Source organism: Peromyscus californicus, unplaced genomic scaffold (assembly GCF_007827085.1).
Source record: "Peromyscus californicus insignis strain IS unplaced genomic scaffold, ASM782708v3 Scaffold_12__1_contigs__length_115047231, whole genome shotgun sequence".
Lineage (NCBI taxonomy): Eukaryota > Metazoa > Chordata > Mammalia > Rodentia > Cricetidae > Peromyscus > Peromyscus californicus.
Window position 1 is genome coordinate 100868462 of NW_026294413.1, and position 25486 is coordinate 100893947.

At 40.6% G+C, this 25486-nt stretch overlaps 1 protein-coding gene across 1 annotated transcript; it reads left to right on the top strand.

The window, feature by feature from the left end:
• The first annotated feature begins 1059 nt into the window (after nucleotides 1-1059).
• Dydc1 (DPY30 domain containing 1) lies at nucleotides 1060-23595 on the top strand. The gene is made up of 6 exons (XM_052734378.1): nucleotides 1060-1225; nucleotides 1684-1785; nucleotides 6609-6698; nucleotides 18181-18231; nucleotides 18815-18916; nucleotides 22080-23595. Exons 1-6 carry the CDS (start codon nucleotides 1079-1081, stop codon nucleotides 22107-22109), a joined length of 522 nt encoding a protein of 173 aa, XP_052590338.1. The 5' UTR covers nucleotides 1060-1078; the 3' UTR covers nucleotides 22110-23595.
• Nucleotides 23596-25486: the final 1891 nt, after the last annotated feature.

Below are 25486 nucleotides of genomic sequence, written 5' to 3' on the forward strand. Positions count from 1 at the left end.
CCTCCCTCCCTCCCTCCCTCCCTCCCTTCCTCCATTTCTCTCTCTCTCTCTCTCTCTCTCTCTCTCTCTCTCTCTCTCTCTCTCTCTCTCTCTCTCTCTCTCTCTCTCTCCTCTCCCCTCAGGCAGCATGACAAGGGCTGTACGAGCTACTTGAAGCAGGAGGAACCCCCTTGTACTGGTTGACAAAACTTAGAGAGCCGGAATTGGTCTGTGCCTTGAAGGCAAGGAGCTCTGCTCCAAGAATAGAGGGAGGATTATGGAGATGGAAAAGTGCAGGGTGTGGTGTGTAGAATGGGAGTAAGAGCCTAGGGTATATGATGACAGGCAGGTGCTTGAGGTGAGCCTAAAGTTTATGGCCAGATTATGAGTAACCTCATGCTGTTTATTAGAATATGAATTTGTATTCTCTGGCTTTGACAACACATGATTTCTTTAAGAAGAGTTGGACAATTTGTGTTGTTTTATTGAAGTGCTTAGGAGAAGCATCTCAGAGTCACTAGAGTTAAGGCCCTGAGGTCAAGGAGTAGATACAAACCCTACATTCATCTGCTAACCAAGTCCTCTGGGCTGTTTATTTAAGCTCTTTGAGTCTGGTTCCCTATCTGGCCACTGCCTGGGATGTTGTATGTGTTAACTGGCACCAGCATTACTTGGCACATTGTGATGAATAATGCTAGTGTCCAGTTCTGACTCTGGGACTAAACGAGAACCTTCAGGATGTAGAAGATATTTTAGTTATGACTTCTGCAGAGTATTTTGTAGACCATTTGGAGTTTCTTGGGGCCAGCTTGCTTATGTCATCCTTAATGAGAAGAACATTCCACCATGACTAGTGACAGTGACTCTTTTTTTTTGGGGGGGGGAGGGGCAGGGTTTCTCTGTGTATCCCTGGCTGTCTTGAAACTCACTCTGGCCTTCAACTCAGAGATCTGCCTTGCCTCTGCCTGCCTCCAGTGTTAAGGGATTATAGATGAGTGCCACCACTGCTTAGCTTGACTTTACTCTTAACCATGCCTACTTAGAACATTTTTGACTCTAATGAAAAACTTTTGTAGATTATTTTATTTAGGAGTTAGAAATGGAGTCGATATACCTTCAGAGGTGCCTGGGGACATGCCTAACTCAAGGCCTCGCAGAGGTGGCAAGAGTTCGTCCAATGGATCCAATCGAATATTTAGCCTTGTGGATTTATAAGTACAAGGAAAATGTGACCATGGAGCAATTGGTAAATATGGATCTCCTTTTAGGAAATTAGAAGAGCATGATAATTGGGTCATCTTGTCTATAATTTTATGTTCAATTTTGTTTTTCTATTATAAAAATCTCTATTATATAAACACTTGGGACAATATGTGAATGTAGAGAGCAGAGAAAATGGAAAGAAAGCTTCAGTTTTAATTTTAAATATTTTATTCCCAGTATTGTCTTTTTCTGACATGTTTGTCTGTAGATTGGTTTTCTTTTTCTACTTTTTTTTCTTTGTATTCAACATATAATCTCAATTGTGCATTCTTTGTTTGGCTAAAGCATAAAACTCCCCCAAATGGATGTATAGTTTCCAAATGAACAGAGCATCATTTTTTTAACTCTTCTTCTATTGCTGGTAGTTGAGATGCTTCTGAGATTGCATTGACAGATTGGTCTCTAATAAGTTGTGTGTTGTTGCTTTTTACCAACTGCTAGAGACAGAGAGAGATGATTGAGTTGGAGCATGAGAGAGAATTAGCGATGATGGAGCAGGAAATCCTGGAGCGACTCAAAGCAGAAGAACTCTTGTTTCAGCAGGTGAGAAAAGAGCTCAAATGTGACTGAAGTTAACAGTGTCCCCCTTGGTGTGGTACAACCCACAGCCTGAAATACTCCCTGGCTCTGGTCACTTAGACATTTCTCCCTAGTATCCCCATCCTTCTCTGGTGTAGAGGCAGTGCCATGAGGTAAATGGACAACCCAGGGAGTATATTATTGTGGAAGCCAATGGGACAATAGTCAACAGCACCACTGCTGAGCTGGTGCTCATTCAAAGCCCAGACAATCATTCCAGGAACAGTGGTGAGGGTGGGGTATAGTGGATAAGAAAGGGGATGGCGAGTGAGCATTATGCTTTCAGGGAGTTTGTGAGGGCAAAGGCAATGGGTTTTGTTTTGATTTAGGAACACATGGAGCACAATGTGTGACATTAGAAAAATAGAAAAAAATGATCTAGAACCTTCTGTCCACATTAATAAGAGAAAATGGGTCTGGAAAACAAGTGGACGAGTCCTTTTATTGGAGCTCGGAGACAAAGCATAGGTGGCCTAGGTATAGGTGGGTGTATTGTCTTGTGATGTAAAGTTGAAAGCTGACTCGGTGTGACTGTTTCTATCTTCTTTAGAATCAACCATGACCACACACTTAAGAATCAAGTAATGATTTTTTAATTCAGCTGTCCATTCTTGGCTGTGTATATATGGCTTCATCTTAACATCCCGTTCTTCTCCACATCCCTCTGTCAAATGCCAGTTTACTATTGCGAGGCGTGAGCTTAGTTACTCTTCAAGAATAACTGTTTCAGCTGCTGTTCCATTGCACATCAGAAGCCATCGGCCCACTGCCTATTCAGCTGCCTTCGAAGAAAAGGGCATAATTTAAAATCCTGAGTCATGACATGACACTAGTGGAATTCAGGTGTTTCTGGTACATGGACTGCTCTCACCCAATGTGAGGTTGAACTGTCGACCTTGTGTACATCCTACCTCACAAATGAGTCTGTCAGATATGCTAAGCCTATAGGCTGAAGATGATGCCCCAACACTGTGGAGAAACCTCAGGTGACTGTCCAGGCAGCTGGCTGTTTCTGTCAACTCACAAATTTTTTGGAAGTTGCTTGCATGCACTTTCTGTTTTTATTTTTGTTAGCTAATATTATTTCCTTCTTGGGTCTCTGAGGGAGTTGAAGATTAGTTATAGTTGAAGGTTAGTTAGTTATAGTTGAAGATTAATTAGGATAGAAAGTGAATTAGATACATTTTGGACTTAACAAAATAGGATAGATAATGAAATTATTTTCTCTGAATTTGTCAAATACAAATGGACTAGACATTGTTTAGACATTTATTACTTGTATATATTGTATATAGTCATTGTACTTTTGTATATAATTTTTCTTTTGTTAGTTATAACCTTTTTCTTTTTTTTCCTTTTTATTAAAATAGAAAAGGGGAAAAAAAATAAATAAATTTTAAGATTGGAAAAAAAAAAAAAAAAAAAAAAAAAAAAAAAAAAAAAAAAAAAAAAAAAAAAAAAAAAAAAAAAAAAAGAATCAAGTAATGAGGTAGGAGGGATGGAAAGAATGATGAAAGTTTGAAATAATACCTTAGGAGAATGGAAGAGTGGGTTGACCAAACTTTATGTGTTGAACATCTCTAACTTAAAAAAAATCTAAAAATGTTTCTAAACATGAAAATTTTTGTGTGCTTACATGGTGTCAAGGAGTGGAAAATATCAGTGTTAACTTTGTTTCACATAAAAAATATTAAAATATGGTATATGTTTACTTTCAGGTAGAAGGTAAAATAGAATTGAATTTCATGTTTAGTCTTGGGTGCCACACATAAGGCATCTTATTACAGATATGTAAATATCTAAAAAATATGAGATCTGAGCCACTTCTGGTCCTAAGCATTTCTGAAACAAGATACTCAATCTGGACGATGTAGCATTTGGAGACCAAACATTCATAACAGTGCTATCCACTGGACCTGTCCTTCTCTACTGCTGATTTATCTCTACTGAAGAGAAGCAGGAAGTCTCAGATGTTCTCTGTCCCTGAGACAATGGGTTCACTATGGAAATAGACTTCACTTTCTTTGTTGCATCTACTTCACCCTACTGGAATAAAATTTAGTTACACTAGAAATTAGACATTTGCCTAGCCATGTTAGCCAGCAAAGCTGATCTGCTGTGTGTTGAACCCAAAGCATTTCATTTGCAGTGGGTGTGGAATGTATGGTAACATTCTACAGGTGATGTTATGGCTAACTAAAGAAGTGGATTGGGGGTCAGAAGTAGATGGGAGAAGGGGAGCTGAACCAAAAGGGCTTAACAGGGAGTGGGTTAAGATGAGAAGCAGTTGAGTGTTCTCTTGTGCTCTCAGAAGTGTCTGAGTTGGAGGCTGAGGATTTGGCTTCTTCTTTGAGGTCATTTCCAACTCAGCACTGATGCTTTCAAGGAGTAACTTGTGGGCACATTGGGAACATTCCTAAAAATAAGCCAGAGAAAAATCTGGGTACATCCCTATAATTCCTGCCCTGGGAAGGCAGAGGCAGGAGAATCTGAAGTTCCAGGCCAGCCTGGGTTACATAGTGAGACTCTGTCAAAAAATAAAATAAAGAAAGCAAACAAAAAACAACAACAGCTGAGAGATAACTCTCAAAAGCATTTGACTTGTTTTTAGTGGACACCAGTGTCAACAAATTGATCAATGAATGAAAAAAAAAGGAACAAAAGAAAAAAAAAGAAGGACATTACTGATCCTAGGTATGGTGGAAGAGAAAGTTTAAAGGTAGAGTATAGTCAGAGGCAGGGACATCAGTGAGAGTCTGGAGTGAACATGACCCTGAGCTGGGCCATGTGAGGAGAGGGAGAAGGGGAGAGCCAGGAGAGTAGAGGGTAGACAAAAAAGGCCTGGTAACCAAAATGTCTGAATTATATAGAGAAGGGCAGCTGGAGGAAGGGCACCCCACCCTGGGCTAGAAAAATTTAGAGTAGGGGGTGGGGTATGCCAGCCATACTCTCTAACAGGTAGGGAATGAGGGATGCTGAGAGAACCTGGTGGCCCAGTCCACTTTGACATGTTAGCCATTTGTCTCAGGTTTGAGACCTAACATCCAGCTTTCTCACTAAAAGTCCAACAATCTAAAAAGACTAATTTTGCAGGGGGACACATATCTTTGAGTATGTAAATCAACACTGTTCAAATTAACTCACATTGGCAAATGTCATTCCTCACTTTGAGAACAAATAAATTACTTAGATACTTAATATTTTTGCAAGCTTGTTTTAATTTTTTTGAAGAAATTCTGCAGTGATAAGAGGAATCAATCTTAAATTTTCTATCTTTAACATTTGCTTTCTTTTTTAAATTTGAAATATCATTGTGAGGGTGTATGTGTGTGTGGTTTATGCAGGGATGGGAAGCAGAACACGTGCACACCATGGCCCATGCGTGGAGGTCAGAGGGCAGCTTTGTGGGGTTGGTCCTCTTCGTCTTCTCTTACAGAGGTTATGGGGATGTAACTCAGGTTGTAAGGCTCACCAACAAGTGCTTTTACCCACTTAGCTGTCTGATGACCCTTAACCTTTGCTTTCAGTGTGAGTTAAGACTATTGTGACATGTGCATCATCTGTGAATGATGTTTGTTGCATTCTTTTAGTGCAGTGTCATTATATTGAACAAAACAAAATTGCATTTTGCTGTTGAGGTAAAAAACCTTGCATGCCCCATTTTGTCTTTAAAGTGTGTCAGTCAACAGCCATGTCTTCTTTTATTACTGTTTGTTTCTTTGTGACAAGGTCTCAATGTATCAGCCCAAATCAGCCTCCAACATTAGATTCTCCTGTCTTAAGTTCTTAAAAGCTGGAACTACAAGTGTGTGTCACCTGCATCCAGCTCCTTTGTTTTCGTGATGGTATCAATTTTTTAATTGCCACAGCATAGTGATATCATGACACTCCAAACACTATTGGTGCGCAGTGTTATCTGATTTGTAGTGCCACCGTGGCACCACATGTGACCTTTTATAATGACTGCTTTGCTCTTTTGTTGCCATCGAAAAGCAGTCATAGACAATTCACAATCGAATGAACCTAGCTGCATATCAACAAAACTTTATTTACAGGTCCTGGAACTTGGATGTTATATAACTTTCATATATCATTATTCTTTTGATTTCATTTTCCCTCAACCATTGCAGAATGTACATGATATTCTTGGCTTCTGAGCTGCACCCAAACAGGAGTTGTATCCCATTTGGTCGACAGGCTTTATTGCTGACATCTATTCTAGTGTGACATGCATGCTGCATTAGAACCAAGCATACTGTTAATCAGCGGTGTTTACAGATACACACTTTCATGGTCATCAGACTGTTCTCACTCACTGCTTTGCATCCAAGAGTTGGTTCTCTCCCAGCCAAACTTATAAAGATCTCATCTCAGAAAAATCACCCTAGTCTTATTTGTAGTTTTAAGAACAAAAGAGACATAACTTGACTCTGTATCTACCACTTCCTACTTTTGGCAATTAAAGAAATGCCCTTTTTTATGCTTAAGGAAATCAATCATTGTAGAAGCTGAGTATTATTTGAATATATTCATTTTTCTAGTTTTCCAAAAATTTAGTTGGGGACTTAAAAGTGACACATAAGCAGGTGTGGTGGTTCCAGGAATGTCAGCACTAGAGAGGTGGAGGCAAGAGGGTCCTTACGAGTTAGAATCCCATCTGGGCTACATAAGTAAGACCTGTCTAAAACAAACAAACAAACACACACACAAAGAGTGGTAGGGTTGATGTCTAGCTATTGTTCTCTTATCATTGCCGTATGATTTAAATACTTGTGATTCTTCAGCAGCAGCTGGCATTCCAACTGGAATTGGAAATGCAAGAAAAAGAGAAGCAGGAGACAGAAGAACTCCAGAGAACTCAACAGGAATTAAATAAGGTAATCTGAAGTCGAGTGTTTGCTCCTTAGATGCGTCTAGACTCTTCAGGCTCTTTCTTCCAGCCATGCCAGCAGACGGATGCAGAACCCAGACACCTGTTCTGTGGGATTTCAAGCCTCAGCCTTTCTGTCTGCTCCCCTGTTTCACAGCAGTGGTTGCAGCACATATAGGCATCAGCAGGGAGTCACACGTGTGCCTTCTTGAGCCACAAGGGCCTCTAGAGGAAGACTGTCAATGGTTTTTTCAGGAGACAGCTGTTGTTAATTATGTTGGCTGATTTGAAGGTATTTGGATGGATGAGACAGCAGTGTGTTGCTTTTCTTCATGTTAGATATACCAAGAAAAGAATTTACATTTTAAAAATCTGTTCTTAGGTTGATTTTCATGTCCCTTATGAAAATAAACAGTGCAGTGACTTAGTTGAAAAAAAGCCAATTTTCATTGGTAATATGGATATAGGGTCAAATCTCTAGTTTAGCCAATATTTCATGATATCCTGAAAATGTGTGCCATCTAGGCCTGATTTCTGAATGATTGTATTTATGGCTACTATCTCCCCTACCCAACTGCAACTCCCTTTATTGAATCCATAATTAAAACTGAAATCAGAAGCAAATTTTATCAAATATATTTGATATGTTTATTAGTGGGTTAGATGAGAAAAACCATTATTTGAAACGTTTCATTTTTTTTTTTTTTTTTGCCGAGATAGGATTTTTCTGTGTAGCTCCAGCTGTCCTAGAACTCACTACATAGAACTCAGAGATCCACCTATCTCTCCCTCTGAGTGCTGGGATTAAAGATATTTCTTTAGAGACGTATAGGTGATGAATTGAATAAAAAGTGAGATAATGAAGGATAAATTCAAATATTTGTGCCTAGTTTTAACATCTAGATACTTATGTTAGCTTGTGCAAAAGGAGCATTTGTTGAGTATGTATATAAGCTCGCACAAATATTAACACACCAGAGGGTCACACCCTTGTCTTCAGATAGCAAGCCTATGTGACCTGGAGTCAACACAACGTTTGTACTTCATGTCCACATTGACTTAGTGTTGCTCATCTCGACCCTGGAAAGTATCCCTGTCTCGCTCACTATTCAGACTCTATTCATGTCCCTTGCTCTGGCCTATAGACACACAGTGTAAGCTATCATTCTCCAACATATTTGAAGAATCCTGAGTTGAATAGGGGCTGGATTCTGGGATGTTTGCCTCAGACCCTTGGGAGTAAGAGAGTCAAGAGCTAACAGTTTTCCCTGCTGTGGCCTGATACTGATTTCAGCCTTCCTCCTGGTGCTTTTGTTTGTGGCAAAGGATGAGGAACTTGAATCCTATTGGGTTCTGGAGAGTCACATGTTGTAGCTCTCACCATGGTGAAGGAACAGATTTATTTTCTGGTTTTAGTTAAAAGAACTAGGGGAAAGGTTAGTGTCAAATATTCATCCTTATGGTTTCAGGTTGTGGTCCTTTAAGAATATAAACTGCCTGGGGCTACTGTGTGAATTCAGGATAAGAACTTCCTAGAGAAGCCAGTATAGTGGTGCACACCTTTGATCCTAGCATTCACGAGGCAGAGGTAGGAGAATCTCTGTGAGTTCAAGGCCAGCTTGGTTTCATAGCAAGCGTTGGTCCAGCCAGGACTACATAGTGAAACCCTGTCTCCAAAACCAAAACCAAATAAATAAAAGAACTTTCTAGAAAAAATAAAATGATCTTTCCCAAAGAGTACCACATATATCCCTGTAATTAGGGTGGCCATATGTACAGACACAAGATGAGGAATCTTCCAACGGCCAAAATGCTTCATCCCAGTATGAGTCATATGACTTTGCTGAATGGTCATACTGATGAAAAGATGGATACCATAGTGAGTTGGTTTACTTAAAAGAATATCTTCTCATTCAGGAGTAGTGTCCTATGCTGAGTGGAACATTTTCCCTGCAGCATATGAGTGTTGTTAAGGACCTATGGAGATCACTTGGGAATTGGAGAGTAACTTGGGCATGGTTAATTCATTTAGGATTATACATTCCTTTCTTCCTATATATAAAGCCCAACTTCAAGCTCTCTTTAAAAATGTCATATTCTAAGACATTACTGTAATGTTGCTTTACATAGTTGCTAGAATTTTTCCTTCAATTTTAATGTTTCATTCAGTCCATTTTTAAAATTCATAATATTTTTATTGTCTTAGAAAATTTCATACAATGTATCTTTTTATACATTTTCCTTTTACTTTTGAGATTGTAATGCAATTATATCATTTCTCTATTTCCTTTCATCCCACCAAGCCTTCCCTTGCTTTCTTTCAAATTCATGGCCTCTTTTTTCATTATTTACTGTTACATGCATATATGTATATATACTCTAAATATAACCTGCTCTGTCTGCATAATGTTACTTTTGTATATGTTTTCAGGTCTGACCATTTAGCATTGGACAACCAATTAGTGTGCTTTTCCCTGGGGAAGAATATTTATTTCTTCTATTCTCAGCATTCCTGAGTTGCCTGCAGTTCTTTGTTTGGTGTTGAGGTCTCATGGGCTTTCTTCTATCTAGTTTGACATGTCTATTATTGCCCTTGTTCAAATCATGTTTATGCAGTCATGCTAGTGAGACTTTATGGTGTAACTTCTGACATTACTAGGAGACACAGTCTCATAGCAACCCCCCTAATCCTCTGGTTCATACAATCTTTCCATCCCCTCTTCCATGTCCCCTGAGCCTTAGGTGCAGGAGGTGTTTTATAAATGTGTACACTGAAGCTGGATCATTATCCACTGGCTCCTCCTGTCTCTTCTAAAGGACTATTTATAAAAATGCCAAGGGGTGGAGCAAAAGACCTCCCCCTAGCTCAGCCAAGCGTAGACCCCTCCAATTATCCAGAAACCATGCACATGGTCAAACAATCCTCTAATGCAGCTCTGCTGGGTAAAGCAAGCTCAGATCTTACTAAGAAACCTTTGTGGGCCTCTATAATTCCCCTTCTTGATATAAAATAGGGCCCCCCAGACCTCTTAGATAGACTGTGCCTGCATTAGGTTATCCTTCTTGATTAATTTTACATTCATACATTCGGGGAGTTATCAAGAAGAAAGTTGCCCATCTTTGGCTACTAGCCTCTAGCAGGAGGCAGTACAGAGCTTAACTCAGCTCTGGCCCTGGTTCCTACTGAGCTTGCAAACATCCACAGTGATCTCCACAGCTTTCACAGTGCCCAGTAAAGGATAATAAAGATGGAATATCCTTATTGGAATGAGTCTAAGGTGATTACAGCAGTCTTAGCTGCACCAAGCCTTTTCCCCAGTTGTTCAATAAAACTTTTTTTTTTTTTTGTTTTTTCGAGACAGGGTTTCTCTGTTTAGCTTTGGAGCCTGTCCTGGATCTCACTTTGTAGACCAGACTGTACTCGAACTCACAAAGATTCACCTGGCTCTGCCTCCCAAGTGCTGGGATTAAAGGCGTGCGCCACCACTGCCCAGCATTGTGATTTTGTCTTTTTTTTTTCAGAGCTGAGGACCAAACCCAAGGCCTTGCACTTGCTAGGCAAGTGCTCTACCACTGAGCTAAATCCCCAAACCCTCAATAAAACTTTTAAGAGATGATTTTGATTCCCAGGAGAAAATAGCCATTTCAAATCATTTCAAAGTATCCACTCAAGTAACCAAAAACCCATGCTGATTATAAAAACACTTCTAGCTGTTTAGTACCTCATCTATACATGTGTCCCTAGCACAGCAGTAGAATTTCTGTATAACTCGATTGTGGGAGGCTTGCCCCTTTGCAGGAGGCCTACTGCTTTCTAAACAGAAACAGACAGAGTGGAAACTTTTTGGAAAAAGACAGAAAAGCTCCCCTAATTATAACACCTTAAGTTTTCCAGGGGCCACTGAGATCATAAAAATTATGTTTTAAGCTATCATATAAAGTATTCAAATATATCTGAAGGTAAAAGAGTAATAAAAATTTCAAGATGCTTCTAATGTGATTGATTTGGTTTATCTTTTAAAAATTAATGTTATCTACTTTGTCCAGACTAGACAGATGTTGAATTGATGAAATAATAAAAACAATTCTAGTATGAACTTACATTTAACATTTATATTTTCAACATTTACACTTTTTATAGACTTACAGTCAACATTTAGACTTACATTCAACATTTACACTTTTTATAAACTTATATTCAAAAGGAAACTATAGGACTATTTTACAAACTTTAGCACATATCTAGAAGAGATTTCTTAGAAGAACTATTTACCAAACTTATATTCAAAAAGAAACTCTATAGAACTATTTTATAAACTTTAGCAAACATCTAGGAAGAATCTCTTAACAGAACTAACTTATTTTCTTTCAGCAAGACAGACAGTATGCAAATCATGAGTTACCATAGTAAAATTATAAGTGAACTCAATAGTGCTTTATTTCTGAAAGTTCAGAGTTCATGGTCAGCTTTAATATCATTCTGAAAGTTATTCCAGTTCTTCTGGAGGAGCATCATTGGAGCTGACATTTCTCTCTTCCACACATCATATCAAACTCAGGCAGCCAGTAAGCTTCTGAGGGGACAATTTCCCCTTCTTAATTTTTTAAAGCCATGGGTTCTTTACACTATACCTTGTCCTTGAAGACTATAAGAAATGCCTGTTTTATATTCACTTTACCATTGTGCTTTTTCATAGCAAATAATTCCCACCTGACAGGCAAACTGTTTACCTGTTTCTCATTCCCAGGAGGCAAGTTAACAAAGCTTGTGGAAAAAAAAATAGCATTTTGAGCTTAAAAACCACTGAAAACACAGAGTATTTGGACAGTGCAGTACCAGTATCTCTTTTATGGACTACATTTCCCAAACTGCCTTTCTCTATATGGTCACACTGTTATGAACAAACAGCATTTCTGGGTCTAGGAGAAAACTTCTGTTCACATGGTCTATAGTCAAGCTTTTTTTTTTTTTTTTTGAGACAGGGTTTCTCTGTGTAGCTTTGCACTTTTCCTGGAACTCGCTTTGTAGATCAGGCTGGCCTCAAACTCACAAAGATCTGCCTGCCTCTGCCTCCCAAGTGCTGGGATTAAAGGTGTGTGCCACCTCTGCCATTTTTACCACAGGAGATTTTTGAGTCCAAAAGAATTATCAGCTGAAGCTGAGAAAGAATTGACTCTAGTAGAAAAGAAAATACAAGAAGTGCATGTGGATCATGTGAATCCAGAACTTAAATGCATTCTGGTCATACTCCCCTCCAGACATTTCCCCACAGGGATTTTGGTGGAGAGGGAAGATATTATATTAGAATGGATATTTCTGCCACATAAACCAAGTAAGAAACTTATGTAGAAAAGATCTCTGATTTGATTTTGCCAGTGAGGCAAAACTTTCTTTACTTCTTCAAACATGCTTTCTAAGGTTTCTAACTTTGGATCAGCTATTAAAATATCATCCATATAATGATAAATTATGGATTGTGGCAATTTCACATGAATTATCTCCAACGGTTTCTGCACAAAGTATTGGCACAGGGTAGGGTTGTTTCATTCCCTGTGGGAGGACCTTCCATTGATATCTCTTGACTGGCTGGGAATTGTTATAATTAGGTACTGTGAAGGCAAATTTTTCTCTATCATTTTCTTGTAAAGGTATGGTAAAGAATAGGCTTTTAAGTCAGTAACTATTATAGGCCATTCTTTGGGTAGTAGAGAAAGCAAGGGCATCCCAGTCTGTAAGGAGTTCATAGACTGAATTACTTTATTAATAGCTCTCAGATCTGTCAGCATTCTCCAATTGTCAAACCTTTTTCTAATAACAAATAACAGGAGAATTCCAAGGGCTGGTAGATTCTTCAATGTGTTGAGCATTTAACTGCTATTGAACCAGCTGTTCTAAAGCGTGTAGTTTTTCTTTTGTCAAAGGGCATTGTCAAACCTAAACAGGTTTAAGAGTTAGCCATTTTAAAGGTAGGGCTGTTGGCACTTCTGAGAGTTCAACAGCAGTTGTGCTCTATTTATGTACAGCCTGAACAGTTGGTTGCTGTTTTTTTATAGTATGTATAGTATTATTCCTAAAAACATGCATTGGTCTATATTCCCTTTCTGAGATTGTAGGAATTTTAATCTGAGTATTCCACTGCTGTAACAGATCTTGTCCCCAAATGTTCACTGCTACATTTGCCACATATGGCTCCGGCCTTCCTCTTTCTTTCTGTCCCTATGCATTCAACCCATGTCAAACTCTGTTTTATCTGAGATAGGGTTCCAGTCCCTAGAAATTGGACAGCTCCCTCTTGCAGAGGCCAATTCGTATGCCATGATTTTGGTGTAATTATAGTCACATCTGCACCTGTGTCTACCAGGCCCTCCAGAACAATGCCATTAATTCCAATTCTAATCTTTGGTCTTTATTTATGGAAGTCTGCCAAAATATTTGTTTCACTGTGTTCTTTGGAACTTTTGATTCATCTATCAGAGCTGTTCTATCATTCAGTGCAATATCATTCTTTACATTAGACACTGGGCTATTTAATTGTCCTGGAGAGGAATTTCCTCCACAGTGGCTGGAAATGTTTGGACCATGTTTGATTTGGGGGCCTGCAAGAGGCCCCCTGAGGTGTTTCCCACTGGTAAAGTGTTGCCTCGTATATCTATTATTGATCTGCACTCATTGGTCCAATGTTGGCCTTTGCTGCATCTTCTACATAATCCAGAAGTTTGGGGTCTTCTGTTTTGGGTTATTTCTACAAGGAATATTTCTAGGAGCACCCTATGTGCAGTTTTTACTTATATGACCTGATGTACAACAGTTAAAATATTTGGTAATCTGGGGCCTTCTTTCACCTCTGGAAATTACCTTTCCTGTCCAAGCCTCATTACTATGGTTAAGAGACTCAACACTGATTGTATACTGAATCCATTCTTCCAAAGGAGCTGATCTGACCTTTAATGGCATAGGTATTCTTTTGCATTCTGTATTAGCATTGTCAAATGCCAAGGACCCAGTTAACACTTGTTTTAATTCTTTATCTAACAAAACTTTTGTTAAAGCTGTGGTCAGCTTTTGCAAAAAAAAAAAAAAAAATCAGCAAAAGGTTCTTGCAGTCCCTGGAATATCTTTGGGTATACCTCAGTTGGTTTTCCTGGTTCTGAAATTTTTTCTCCAAGCATTTAGTGCTGCTGTATGGCATAGGGATATTGTATGCTCATCATAAGTGGCTTGCACATTCCTATCAGCAAAACATCCCTCACCAAGGATTTGATCTTGGGAAATCTCATAACTTCTGATCTTACCTTGTTGTTCCAGATTCCTTGCCTCCTTTTTCAACCAGTTTTTCCATTACAACTGCTGGCTATATTCTATAACAGCTGAAGCTAACTGATTCCAGTCATCTGGTATGATTCTATTTGAGGTAAACTACAAATTTAACATTTGTCTTACAAATGTTGAGTGTATGCCATACGTGACTACCGTTTCCTTCATATTTTTTAAAATCTCTCATTGGAATAGGTTGTAATGTATGTTCTACACATTGCTCAGGATGTCTATCATCTGCTGGCCTCTCACAGATGATGACAGGATAAGCCATTGTATGAGAGCCATCTGGAGATATTATGAGCTGTATGGTCTTGCCTTTCTGCTTATTAGGTCCCTTGTCATTTTTACTGAGAGTTTCTTCCAGGGCTTGCAAATGAGCACCTAGGGTCTGTCCTAGTGAGTGAACCTCCTCTGTTGCAAGGGATTCCAGATTTCTCATGGAATCATGCAACCTTTTATGTTCTTCTGAAACACATGATTCCATAGACCTTATTTTATCAGTTAATGATAATCTTTCTTCCTTATAAAGTGTCTGAGCAGTGACAACATCACCCTGGAGAGCTGTTGTTCTATCCATTAAGTATTCATATTTCTTATCAATAAAATCAAATCCGTTTGTACATTTATTGTTAATGGACTGAATTTCTTGTAGTAAGTTAGCAGATTCCAAACTAAGGAGCCTGTTATGTAAGTCTCTATTACTAACTTGTAAATCCTGGTTAGCAGATTACAGATAAATAATTTTTTTATGTAAGTTTTTATTACTACCTTGTAAATCCTGGTTAGCAGATTCCAGAGAAAGAATCTGTTTATTCAAGTCTTTATTAGTACCTTGTAATTTTTGGGTAGAAGATTCCAAGAATCTTTTTATGTAAATCTTCATTGCTACCTTGCAAAGCCTGTCTCAGTCTCAATAATGACTCATCTTCGTTATTATTATTAAACTAGTTTTTCAATGCTATGTGAATTATTATGGTAAATGCCAAAATGATGTATACCAAATAAGTCCCAGGAAGGTTGTATATTTCCTGAAAAATCTCATTTGTCATACAAGGAAAAAAAATTCTTAAATCCTTGTGAAGTACTATTTTCTGCCATGTTTTGAGAAATATTCAAAATTTGTAAAGGAAATTTTATTAATTTGTTTATTTATTAATCAGTTTTAAAGTGTAAAATTATCAAGTACTCTTACCTGGAATGAAAAACTGGTTTCCTTGGTCCTTGCAATGGTTTTTGGGTGTAGTAGGCTGTTCAGCAAGCAGGTGTCACTGGTGTAGCGCTAAAGCAGGTCTGGTGCAAACTGACTGAGGTCCCTGAATGGCTCTTGTGAATTTAAGTGCTCACTCAGGCAACCCTTGAGTACTAGGAAGGGTTGCTGGGACCACAACAGATTATACACAACAATGAGGCAATACACCAATGAGCTGGAAGCCCTCAGGCACAGGTATGCACCTGGCAGGAGCCACCTGTCTGGTTGGTGCTATAGGGCTGGTGACAGTGGGCAGGGGTGGCAGATCCCTGGCCCAGGACACAGAAGTGTGAGCCGCTGGGGAGAGGATGCGTGGCTGTGTCTGTGATGGCAGCCTGTGGGTAGCTGAGTGCTGCAGGACACAGCAGCGTAAGCCACTGGGGAGGGGAGGATGCACAGAGGTGTTGTGGCGGCTCTCGGGTAGCTGAGTGCCATGGGGTCCTGAGCCACTCTAGAGCTGACGGCAGGCAGGGGCGTGTCACCGTGACCGGACTCAGCCGGAGTGGTGGAAGTGGGTGGGTGGGTGGGCAGGTGTGCTCTTAAGGGCAGAGCACAGCATCCCAGGGTATCTTAGAATTGGCAGCTGCTACACTGAACAATTTTAAAAGTAAAGGAACAGTCTGCTGGTAATCTCTAAATAGGTGGGGAACTGTGACCCAATCCTGTCACTAAAAGCACAAAAACAGAAAGGCACCTAGTGCTGCCTTGTGAGTTACCTGGCCAGAGAGTGATTGACTTACACACCTCGTGAGCTGACTGGCCTACAGGCACCGGGCTGCTGTATGTAGCTAGTCACCTGAGTAGGGGCCAGGCCCTTCCTGGGAGGTTGGGCTGCATGGGCTCTGCAGGGCAGAGAAACTCACCAGCAGCTGCCTGCATACTTTAGGTCATGCAAGTAGCTTCAGCAGGGACATGAGGGGCTCAGATCCATGTGGTTGGGACCAAGTAACTCTCAGTAGCGTGGTTGACCTGCAGTGAGCACACAAGCCTCTGAGCCTACCTGCTGCTGCTGCTGCCATAGCTGCTGCAGTCACAAGCTACAGGGAGTGTGGGGTCTTTTCGTCACATGGGTGCCACTTATTAAGATCAATCTACGTGAGTCTATTAAATGTGTAACAGAATTTATTAAGATATACATCGAGAAAAAACATTCACAACTACAGAAAAGAGTAGATAGCAGAAGTCATCCTCTGATCTGATGGGGAGCAAATCCACCTCACAGCCAGGACCCGGGAGAAGGGGCTGTGTCCCCTCTCCATCTCTTTATCAGAGGTTACATGCAACTTCAGCAAGCACTGCCTCCTTTGGACCATATATCCAGGGTCGTGGGCAGAGCAAACACCACTACATCCACCTTAGGGGAAATTCTTTCCTCTGCAGCTCAGGACTTAAATCTAAGTTGTCCACAGTCCAAAAGCTTTTTACAGGAATCCTTTTCTGCTCATTTCTCTCATCTTTGATAGATTTTTCTCTGATTCTTCCCCAGAAGTTTACATTCATAGTTCCATGGTTGGAAATCAAGGACATAGTTCCTCTGTCTTGTTGCTTATTTTATTCTACCTTACTCTAAGTTTCTTTTTACCCAATATTCCTAATTCTACTCTTATTCTAAATTTCTTCTTACACTATATTCCTATATTCTACCTTACATTTTTTTCTTAATTTTTATAGGTAGAAATCAAGAGAGAGAAAAAAAGGAAAGAAACCTAGTTAGAGAGAAATATGCACTGCAGGTTCACTTTTCAACTTTGGCATTCTGCCACCTAATTTTCACTCCTGAGAATAAAATACCATCGCCTTTATATTTTAATTCCTTATCAAGCATGCCTCCTTATACCTGTGACACCCCCGACACTCCTTTTGCCAAGTCCCTGGCCCCTGTTCTTGGTGCCATCTGTGGGAGGCCAGCTGGGAGACTGGCTCCCACATTTTTCTCCAGGGTACTTTTGAGGAGGAATAAGAGATTTAGATAGAAGGATAGAAAGGAGAGAAACAGATAGAAACACAGGAGAGCCTCAGGAGGGCCTGGATCCCAATCCACTGGCCCCTCTTGTCTCTTCTAAAGGGCTATTTATAGGAATGCCAAGGGGTGGAGCAAAAGACCTCTCCCTAGCTCAGCCATGTGTAGATCCTTCCAATCACCTCGAAACCATGCACATGGTCAAGCAATTCTCTAATGCAGCTCTGCTGGGTATAGCAAACTCAGAACTCAGTAGGAAACCTTTGTGGGCCTCCACAGAGGGGTGAGGACTACATTTATCTATGAGTACAAGGACAAATACTTAGAGTGTAGTTAGGGATTATGTGGATTTAGTAAAGTGGTTGTAGGTTCTCCTTCAAGATCCACCAATTTGCTTGACCTGAGTAGTTACCTAGGTTTCCAGTACCAAGCATGATGCCACTCTTGTTAACCAGATCTTAAGTCCAATTGGAGAGTTTTTGATTACCACTAAGGTAGGCATGCCACCACTGCACCCTTAGGGTTATGGTGCAATGCTGGTTGTTGTCATGGCTCATGGGCATCATGACTAGGACTGTTGGTTGCTTTGTTTCTTTGGAAGCTCTCATGATACCTTCTGGTATCACCAAACTTGTCCCCAGAGAAAAAGGCACTCAAGTCAGTTTCAGCTCAGGGCTCTGTCTCTGAAGAATCTTAGCATGGTATCTTCAGCAACTGAGATTTGCCTTCCACCTTTGGTAAGCCCATTTTGAAAGAGTTTTATTTAATTTTAGATAGTTATTTCCTATTAGTATATAGTAATAAATGAAACTGGTCCATTGCTTTGTGTACACTATATTCTGATCACTCCTTAGAAACTGACATTGTTTTTACTGTTAAACTGATCATAGCACTTTATAAAAATAAAAATTCTTGAAAAACAAACATGGAATAAAAATGAAAATATTCTTAATTTTTTCTAGGATATGAACATGGAGGGCATAGCTAGGGGTGAGGAGTCCATACTGTCAGAGGTGAGAAGGAATGTGTGTTATGTGAAATGAATACATGCTTTAGAATATAAACTTTATTTTTTGTATCAGTGGCTAAAGTTTGAATAAGGGCACTGTCAATACTGCTGGTCTAGGATGGGCACGGTGGAGAACATATGTGATCACAGTGCCTGAGGAGGGAGAGTTGTGATTCCTGGCATGCCTAAAGCTACATAGTGAGACTGTTTTAACAAACAAAAACAAACCCCAAAACCCAATAAAAGTGACAGTCCAAATGGATAGTCTAATGATAAGTTGCAGGTGTATGGTGCTTTGAACTAACCCTCAAGGTGGATAAAATTTGGACATGCAGTATGTACTTGTATATTTTGAAGCACATAGAATTACTTACAAATTATGCATTTTGAAAATCTAAATGCATTAAAAATAACTTTTAGTGCTTCTTACTAGAATTCTTTTGTTACTAGGCATTGGTGAATTCTAATAATTAACAATGTTGAGTTTGGGTGCTTAATTCAGAAATTTTATATCAAAATTGCAAGAAAAATAGCATGTTAATTTTGAAGGCATTTGAAAGTAAAAACTTATTTTTATATGACTGTAGGAATCAGTGGACTCAGGCAAAACCTTAGCTGAAATCAGTGATCGGTATGGGGCACCTAACTTGAGCAGAGTGGAAGAGCTTGATGAGCCAATGTTATCTGATGTAAGTATCAAGATGTGTCATCCCAGAACAGATTATGTTTCATGTTGATAAAGTCTAGTATATATGAAGTGGGTAGGCAAATAGTACTTTTCCTTCATACAAAGAAGACCAAATGTGTGTGTGCTAACCAATTTTTTAAAAAATTTTACCTTTATGTATATGAGTATTTTGACTGTATGTATATATCTATGTGCCATATTTGTGCAGTGTCAGTGGAGGCTGGAAGAGGTACCAGATCCCCTGGGACTGGAATTACAAAAGTTTGTGAGTGCCATATAGGTGTGCTAGGATTCAACCTCAGGTCTTCTAGAAGAACATCCAGTGCTCTTGACCGTGGAGCCACTTTCCTAGCCCCATTAACCAGATTTTTAACTGGTGCTCTGCCTGTCAATGAGCCAGAAAGTGGCATATCTCTATTTACATCTATAGCATCATATCTGCCTATGCTTCTATCTAAATCCAATCATCTGTATCTGTGTATTTTACAGTTAGATTTTGGAACCATCAAAACCTCTTAAAAATACATGTGTGAAATATTTTTTTGAAATACACAATCCTTAAATTCAATAGAGAAAGAATCATTCAGTATGTAAGTGAATATGTTTACTTAACAAGCATGTTTTGATGTCTGTGTGTCAGGCATTGTACCTGATATAGTGGGCAATAAGGTAGTTTTCACCTCATGGAGTTTCTTGCCTAGAAGAAAAATACAACCAGAGTGAATCTAGTGCTTATCATTAGAATGACCAGGAAATCTACTGGCCATACCAGTGTAGTTTATGACTGAAAGAAGATCCATGAATAGCTCACTCAGATCAGCAGGGGCATTGTCCTACCAGGAGGGCAATGTGATGGCTAATCTTGGTTATCAACTTGATACACCTGGAAATGAATTTGAATTGCCTCAATCAGATTAGCCTGTGGGCATGTCTGTGGGGGGCATTTTCTTGATTGCTAATTGATATAGGAGAGTACAGCCTGCTGTGGGCTTGGGCTGAATAAGGAACAAGGAAAGTGAGGGAACGAGCCAGTAAATAGTGGTCTGGCCTAGTCTAGTCTTCTATGGATTCTGCTTCAGTTCTTGCCCCAGCTTCCTTCAGTGATGAATTGTGATCTGGAAGTATAAGCTGAATAGCCCGCTCCTTCCATGTTCCTTTGGCCATGGTGTTTGTCTCAGCAACAAAAAGAAAGCGAACTAGAAGAGGCACATCTTGTTACTTCATTCTGTGGGCACTGAGAGGGTGGGACATGATGAGGACAGAGGAACCTGGATGTAGAAAGAATTTCAGGCAGAAATCGTAAGAAGGGTAAAGACCCAGGTAGGAGAGAGAAAAGAATGGTGCTTAGGGCAATGAGGGAGGAGGTCAGGAGACAGTCGGGGCCAGACCCTGAAAGGACTTGTAATTCCTGCTCTGGGCCTCAGACATTTTCCTTCAGGCAGTGGGAGACTTATCTCATCAGAGCTGCACTTTAGAAAGAGCATCTGACTACAACCAGGGAGGAGAATGGGGAAGAAGGTGTGAGTAGATTTGGTAGTAATCCAGAAAGAGCACAGGTGCTAACTGAGCTAAGGGAGGGAGCAAGGTGTTAAGGAGAGTGTACAGAGTGAGAAGGCCTGCAGGCTGGAGCGGGAGGAACCACACAGAATTGCAATATTTAATGTTGGCTGTTGGAAGTAGAGAAAAAGATGAATTTAGGAGTTTTCAAGAGCCATTCGCAGCAGGGAGCTACAATCAATGAACAGTTCCATTCCTTTGAGCCATGTGTCATTGGGAAGGGGTTATAAGAGACCAAGCAAGGAGATTTGGAACTAGAGAAGGCAAAAAGCAGCCAAACCACCCAGGGTTCGAGTTGAGCTTCCCAGGGCTAGGATCATGGTAAAACTTAAAGGCAGGGAAGAGGAAAGTGTCAGATCACATGTGCATGTCACTTAGACAGATGGGACTTAGGAGCAGAGGGAGTTATTGGGAGTATATAAGGATTTTTATCAGGTAGAGAGTTAGAGTGAAGTAGGTATTCAAAGGGGAGACCACATGGCAGTGGTTACTGTCATCTGTATGCAAGACGACCAGGGCTAGAGAGCACAGAGGTGACCAGAATGGACTAGAGTTTGGTTTAAGAGATAGAGAGAGGGTGTTAAGAATGAACCAATGGCTGAGGGGCCCCCAACTGGATCGGGCCCTCTGAATGGGTGAGACAGTTGATTGGCTTGATCTGTTTGGGAGGCATCCAGGCAGTGGGACCGGGTCCTGTGCTCATTGCATGAGTCGGCTGTTTGAAACCTGGGGCCTATGCAGGATCGCTTGGCTGGGCCTGGGAGGAGGGGACTGGACCTACCAGGACTGAGTCTACCAGGTTGATCTCAGTCCTCGGGGAAGGCTTTGCCCTGGAGGAGGTGGAAATGGGGGGTGGGCTGGGGGGAAGGTGAGGGGGGCGGGAGGGGGGAGAACAAGGGAACCCGTGGCTGATATGTAGAACTGAATTGTATTGCAAAATAAAAATAAAAAAAATTAAATAAAAAAAAAGAATGAATCCTAGCCTTTTGTCTCGAACAGCTGAGCTGTGAGTCTTATCATTGGATGAGTTGGTGAACATAAAAGAGGAAGAAGGGTTTTTGAACAGGGAGGCTTTAGTCATGGAGATGTTGAATTTCAGGTGACTCTGAGATATGCACATGACCCAAACCCACTTTATGTATGGTATAGCTCTGGTAGGGATGGGAGGGCCATGCAGAAGATTCAAATTCAGCAACCAGTGTGTTCACTGAGCCAGGGAAGGGAGCATGCTGTTGAGGAATGAATGCAGCATGTGAAGGTCCATCTGTGAAGGAACCACTAGAAATTCCAGTAAGAGGTGCCTGAACTGGAGACATGACTACACCCTTAAAGGCCAAGGCTCACAATCAACAGGACAAGGGTTCTGCTCCCAAAGGGAGGTGGCTCTGGAAAGGTTGTGCCTCTTAGGAAGGATGAGAAAGACAAGGATAAGACTTCGTTTGGGAACATGAAGTATAATTATATACTACTTGGGTACTCTTCTAAAATAATCTGGAACTCAGAAAACTTCCTTTACAGGATCACATTGATATTACTTAAGCTCTGTTTTCTTTTCTTTGTGTCTTTTCATTGTAGTAAAGTTTATTTACCCTGTATTTTTCTTTTAGGTTGCATTAAACATTGATCAAGATTTGTAGGACCAACCAACTTCAAAGAATTATTGTCTACCTGTTTCGAACTTCAAATCCCAAGGGCCCTAATATGTATTTTCTTCCTCCAAACTTGAACTCTACTCCTCCCGGCTAACTTTATAAATGGGATTCAAAGGTATCCTTAAAATACAGTTTAGATTTCTCAGTTCATCCGGTTACTTGTGTGATTTATTGTGGACAGAATTTGCTGAAGCAACAAAAAGAGGCAAGAGATGGACCAAAAGAATGTATATCTCTACAAAGAACAAGAATGCTTGGAAAGAAAGTTCTAGAAAAGAAACTACTACTGTACAAAGGATGGAGGTCTTGAGTTTTAACAAGTCTCAGATATTGCCTCTCCTTTATGAATGAACTGAAAAGCATTTCCCAGGTTGCTGGCAGGTGGAGCCTCATAGGAACACTTAATCAAACTTCCATGATGTAGCCAGATTCGATGGGAGTGTTTCCCCCATTGCTCTGTTGGTGGCTCTTCTCAAGCTTGGCTTGACTATCTACACTCAAGAACAGGTCTGGAGTTTCTTTTTTTTTACTCTCTGTACAGTTGAGTATCTAGGTTCTGTCTTTCTTTTCAGGGTTTGTGAAAGTAGGGTTGTTGAAATGAGTGTTCACACAGAGCAAGGGAAGTGGGAAAGTCTTGGAGGGCCTGGAGCACACTTTTTCTTGATCAGCCAGTAGGCTCAGGCACTATGACACCATGGTCAGACAGATCTTTTGGTCCATTTGAAGTTTCAAGATACATCTAGAGCTCTCGGGAGAACTTCCTGAATTCTCCCAAATCCAAGGCTATGGTGTTGAGATTTTAGTTCTCAAAGACGTGGGTATAAAACCACAAATGCTAGAAAGAAACCATTTTGTTTTTTAAATATATTTTGTATATAATATCATTTTCCCACACCATTGTTCAGATGGAAATTGAAACAGGAGAAGTTACTTATTTTATGAAATGTATATATTGTCTTGTCATTTCTGTTCTATACATTTTTCACAAAAAGCTCTGGAGAGATGTGTTCTCTGGGACTATGGAAGGCAGTATGGTCTAGTATGGTTCACCATCATTCACACCCCTGAGTGAGAATCTGTCAGAGGAGGGAACTATGGATTTGCAGGTCTACCCAGCCTCAGATAACTCCATCGTGGGAGGCTGGAGGTCAAAGACTGTGGGAGCCCACAAAGATTCCAACTTGTGGTTTGATTCAAGGTCAGAGAGTCAGAGTTTATGTTGTTCTCCAACGATGCATAATAAGGTGTAAAGACATAGTTACCCAATGTCTTATACTTCAAGGCCTAATCACAAGAAGCTTTGCCGTGAGGCATGGTTACCAGGTGTTTTGAAGGGTCTACATTTGGTTGTATGTTGTGCTTTGATCTTGAAATGGGGAGGTTTTTCCCTCTCCCCTTGCTAGTGTATAAAAAGCCCATTAGAAATAAACTTGAGGCTGCTGGATATTGACCCAGGGACCTCCTGAAGCTATCTTGTGTCTCTTTTTCTTCATCTACTTCTATATTTCCTATCTAGCATTTCTCAATTCCTCACTCCCCCGCTTCAAGGGACCTTATGATGGACTGGGGCTGGACCCCAACCAACACTGGACCCTAAAAAGAGACAGGAAGGAGGTGGGGGGTGATTTTTGGACTTTGTACAGTCTGGAACAGTCCTCAAAGGGTATGGGTGAGAGCTAGATTTGGCTGGTCATAGGCTGAGACATTGTGGTTCCAAATAGGGTACAGTTTTATTTAAAGTAGTCCTGGCCAGAACTCAGTGAGAGAGGGAGAAGCAGATATTCTTTGCCCTAAAGGGAGATGGGTCTCAAATAGAGTGGCTAATCCTGACTGTCCACCAGAGTCATAGACTTTCTTGCTGATGGCAGCTAGGCTCATTTTGGCCGACTGTCTTTGCTGCTGGACCATTTCTGGGCTTATTATGAAGGGATCTAGATCTTCCATCTGAATCAGACTGAGGGATGGCAAGGAATCCAGAAGAGGAGAAAATCGATGGGAAAATGGTGGCTACAAAGGATGTAAGCACAGGTGATTGTCTTAGTTAGGGTTTCTATTACTGTGAAGAGACACCAAGAACATGGCAACTCTTATAAAGGAAAACATTTAATTGGGGGTAGTTTGCTTACAGTTCAGAGGTTTAGTCTGTAGCTAGAGTTTTCCTTTCTGGCCCACAGTCAGGACAAATCTCTCTCACCTGCCAGTCCCACAGCCACTCAAACCTGACCAAGTAAACACAGAGACTTATATTGGTTACAAACTGTATGGCCACGGCAGGCTTCTTGCTAACTGTTCTTACAGCTTAAATTTTCCATTAATCTATACCTTGCCACATGGCTCGTGGCTTACTGGCATCTTCACATGCTGTTTGTCATCGTGGCGGCTGGCAGTGTCTCTCTGACTCAGCCTTCCACTTCCCAGCTTTATTCTCCTCCTTGTCCCGCCTATACTTCCTGCCTAGCCAATGGCCAATCAGTGTTTTATTTATTGACTAATCAGCAACACATTTGACATACAGACCATCCCACAGCATTAGTCCATTATCATCATGGTGGAAAGCAAGGCAGCATGCAGGCAGACATGGTGTTGGAAAAAGAACTGAGGGTTCTTATATCTTGAGCTGCAGGCACCAGGAAGTGATCTGTCTCACTGGGTGTGGCTTGGGCACATATGGGACCTCAAAACCTGCCTCCACAGTGACACACTTTCTTCAACAAGACCACACCTACTCCAACAAGGCCAACCTCCTAATAGTGCCACTCCCTTTGGGGGGCCATTTTCTTTCAAACCACTACAGTAATTAATTTTTCCCACTGCAAAAGATTAGACTGTAGCTGGAGTTTTCCTGCCTGACCCACAGTCAGGACAAATCTCTATCACCTACCAGTCCCACAGCCACTCAGACCCGACCAAGTAAACACAGAGACTTATACTGGTTACAAACTGTATGGCCATGGCAGGCTTCTTGCTAACTGTTCTTACAGCTTAAATTAATCCATTTCCATTTATCTATACCTTGCCACATGGCTCGTGGCTTACCGGCATCTTCACATGCTGTTTGTCATCCTGGCGGCTGGCAGTGTCTCTCTGACTCAGCCTTCCACTTCCCAGCTTTATTCTCCTCCTTGTCCCGCCTACACTTCCTGCCTAGCCAATGGCCAATCAGTGTTTTATTTATTGACTAATTAGCAACACATTTGCCATACAGAACATCCCACAGCATTAGACCATTAAAATGAAAATGTTTGCAGGCACACTGAATCTGGAATTAAAGGATGATGATATTCAGCAAAATTAAGGATTAAGTTGAACATCAGTACTACAAAAAAGTACACACCATTAAGCAGCTTTGGTCTATTCCACCA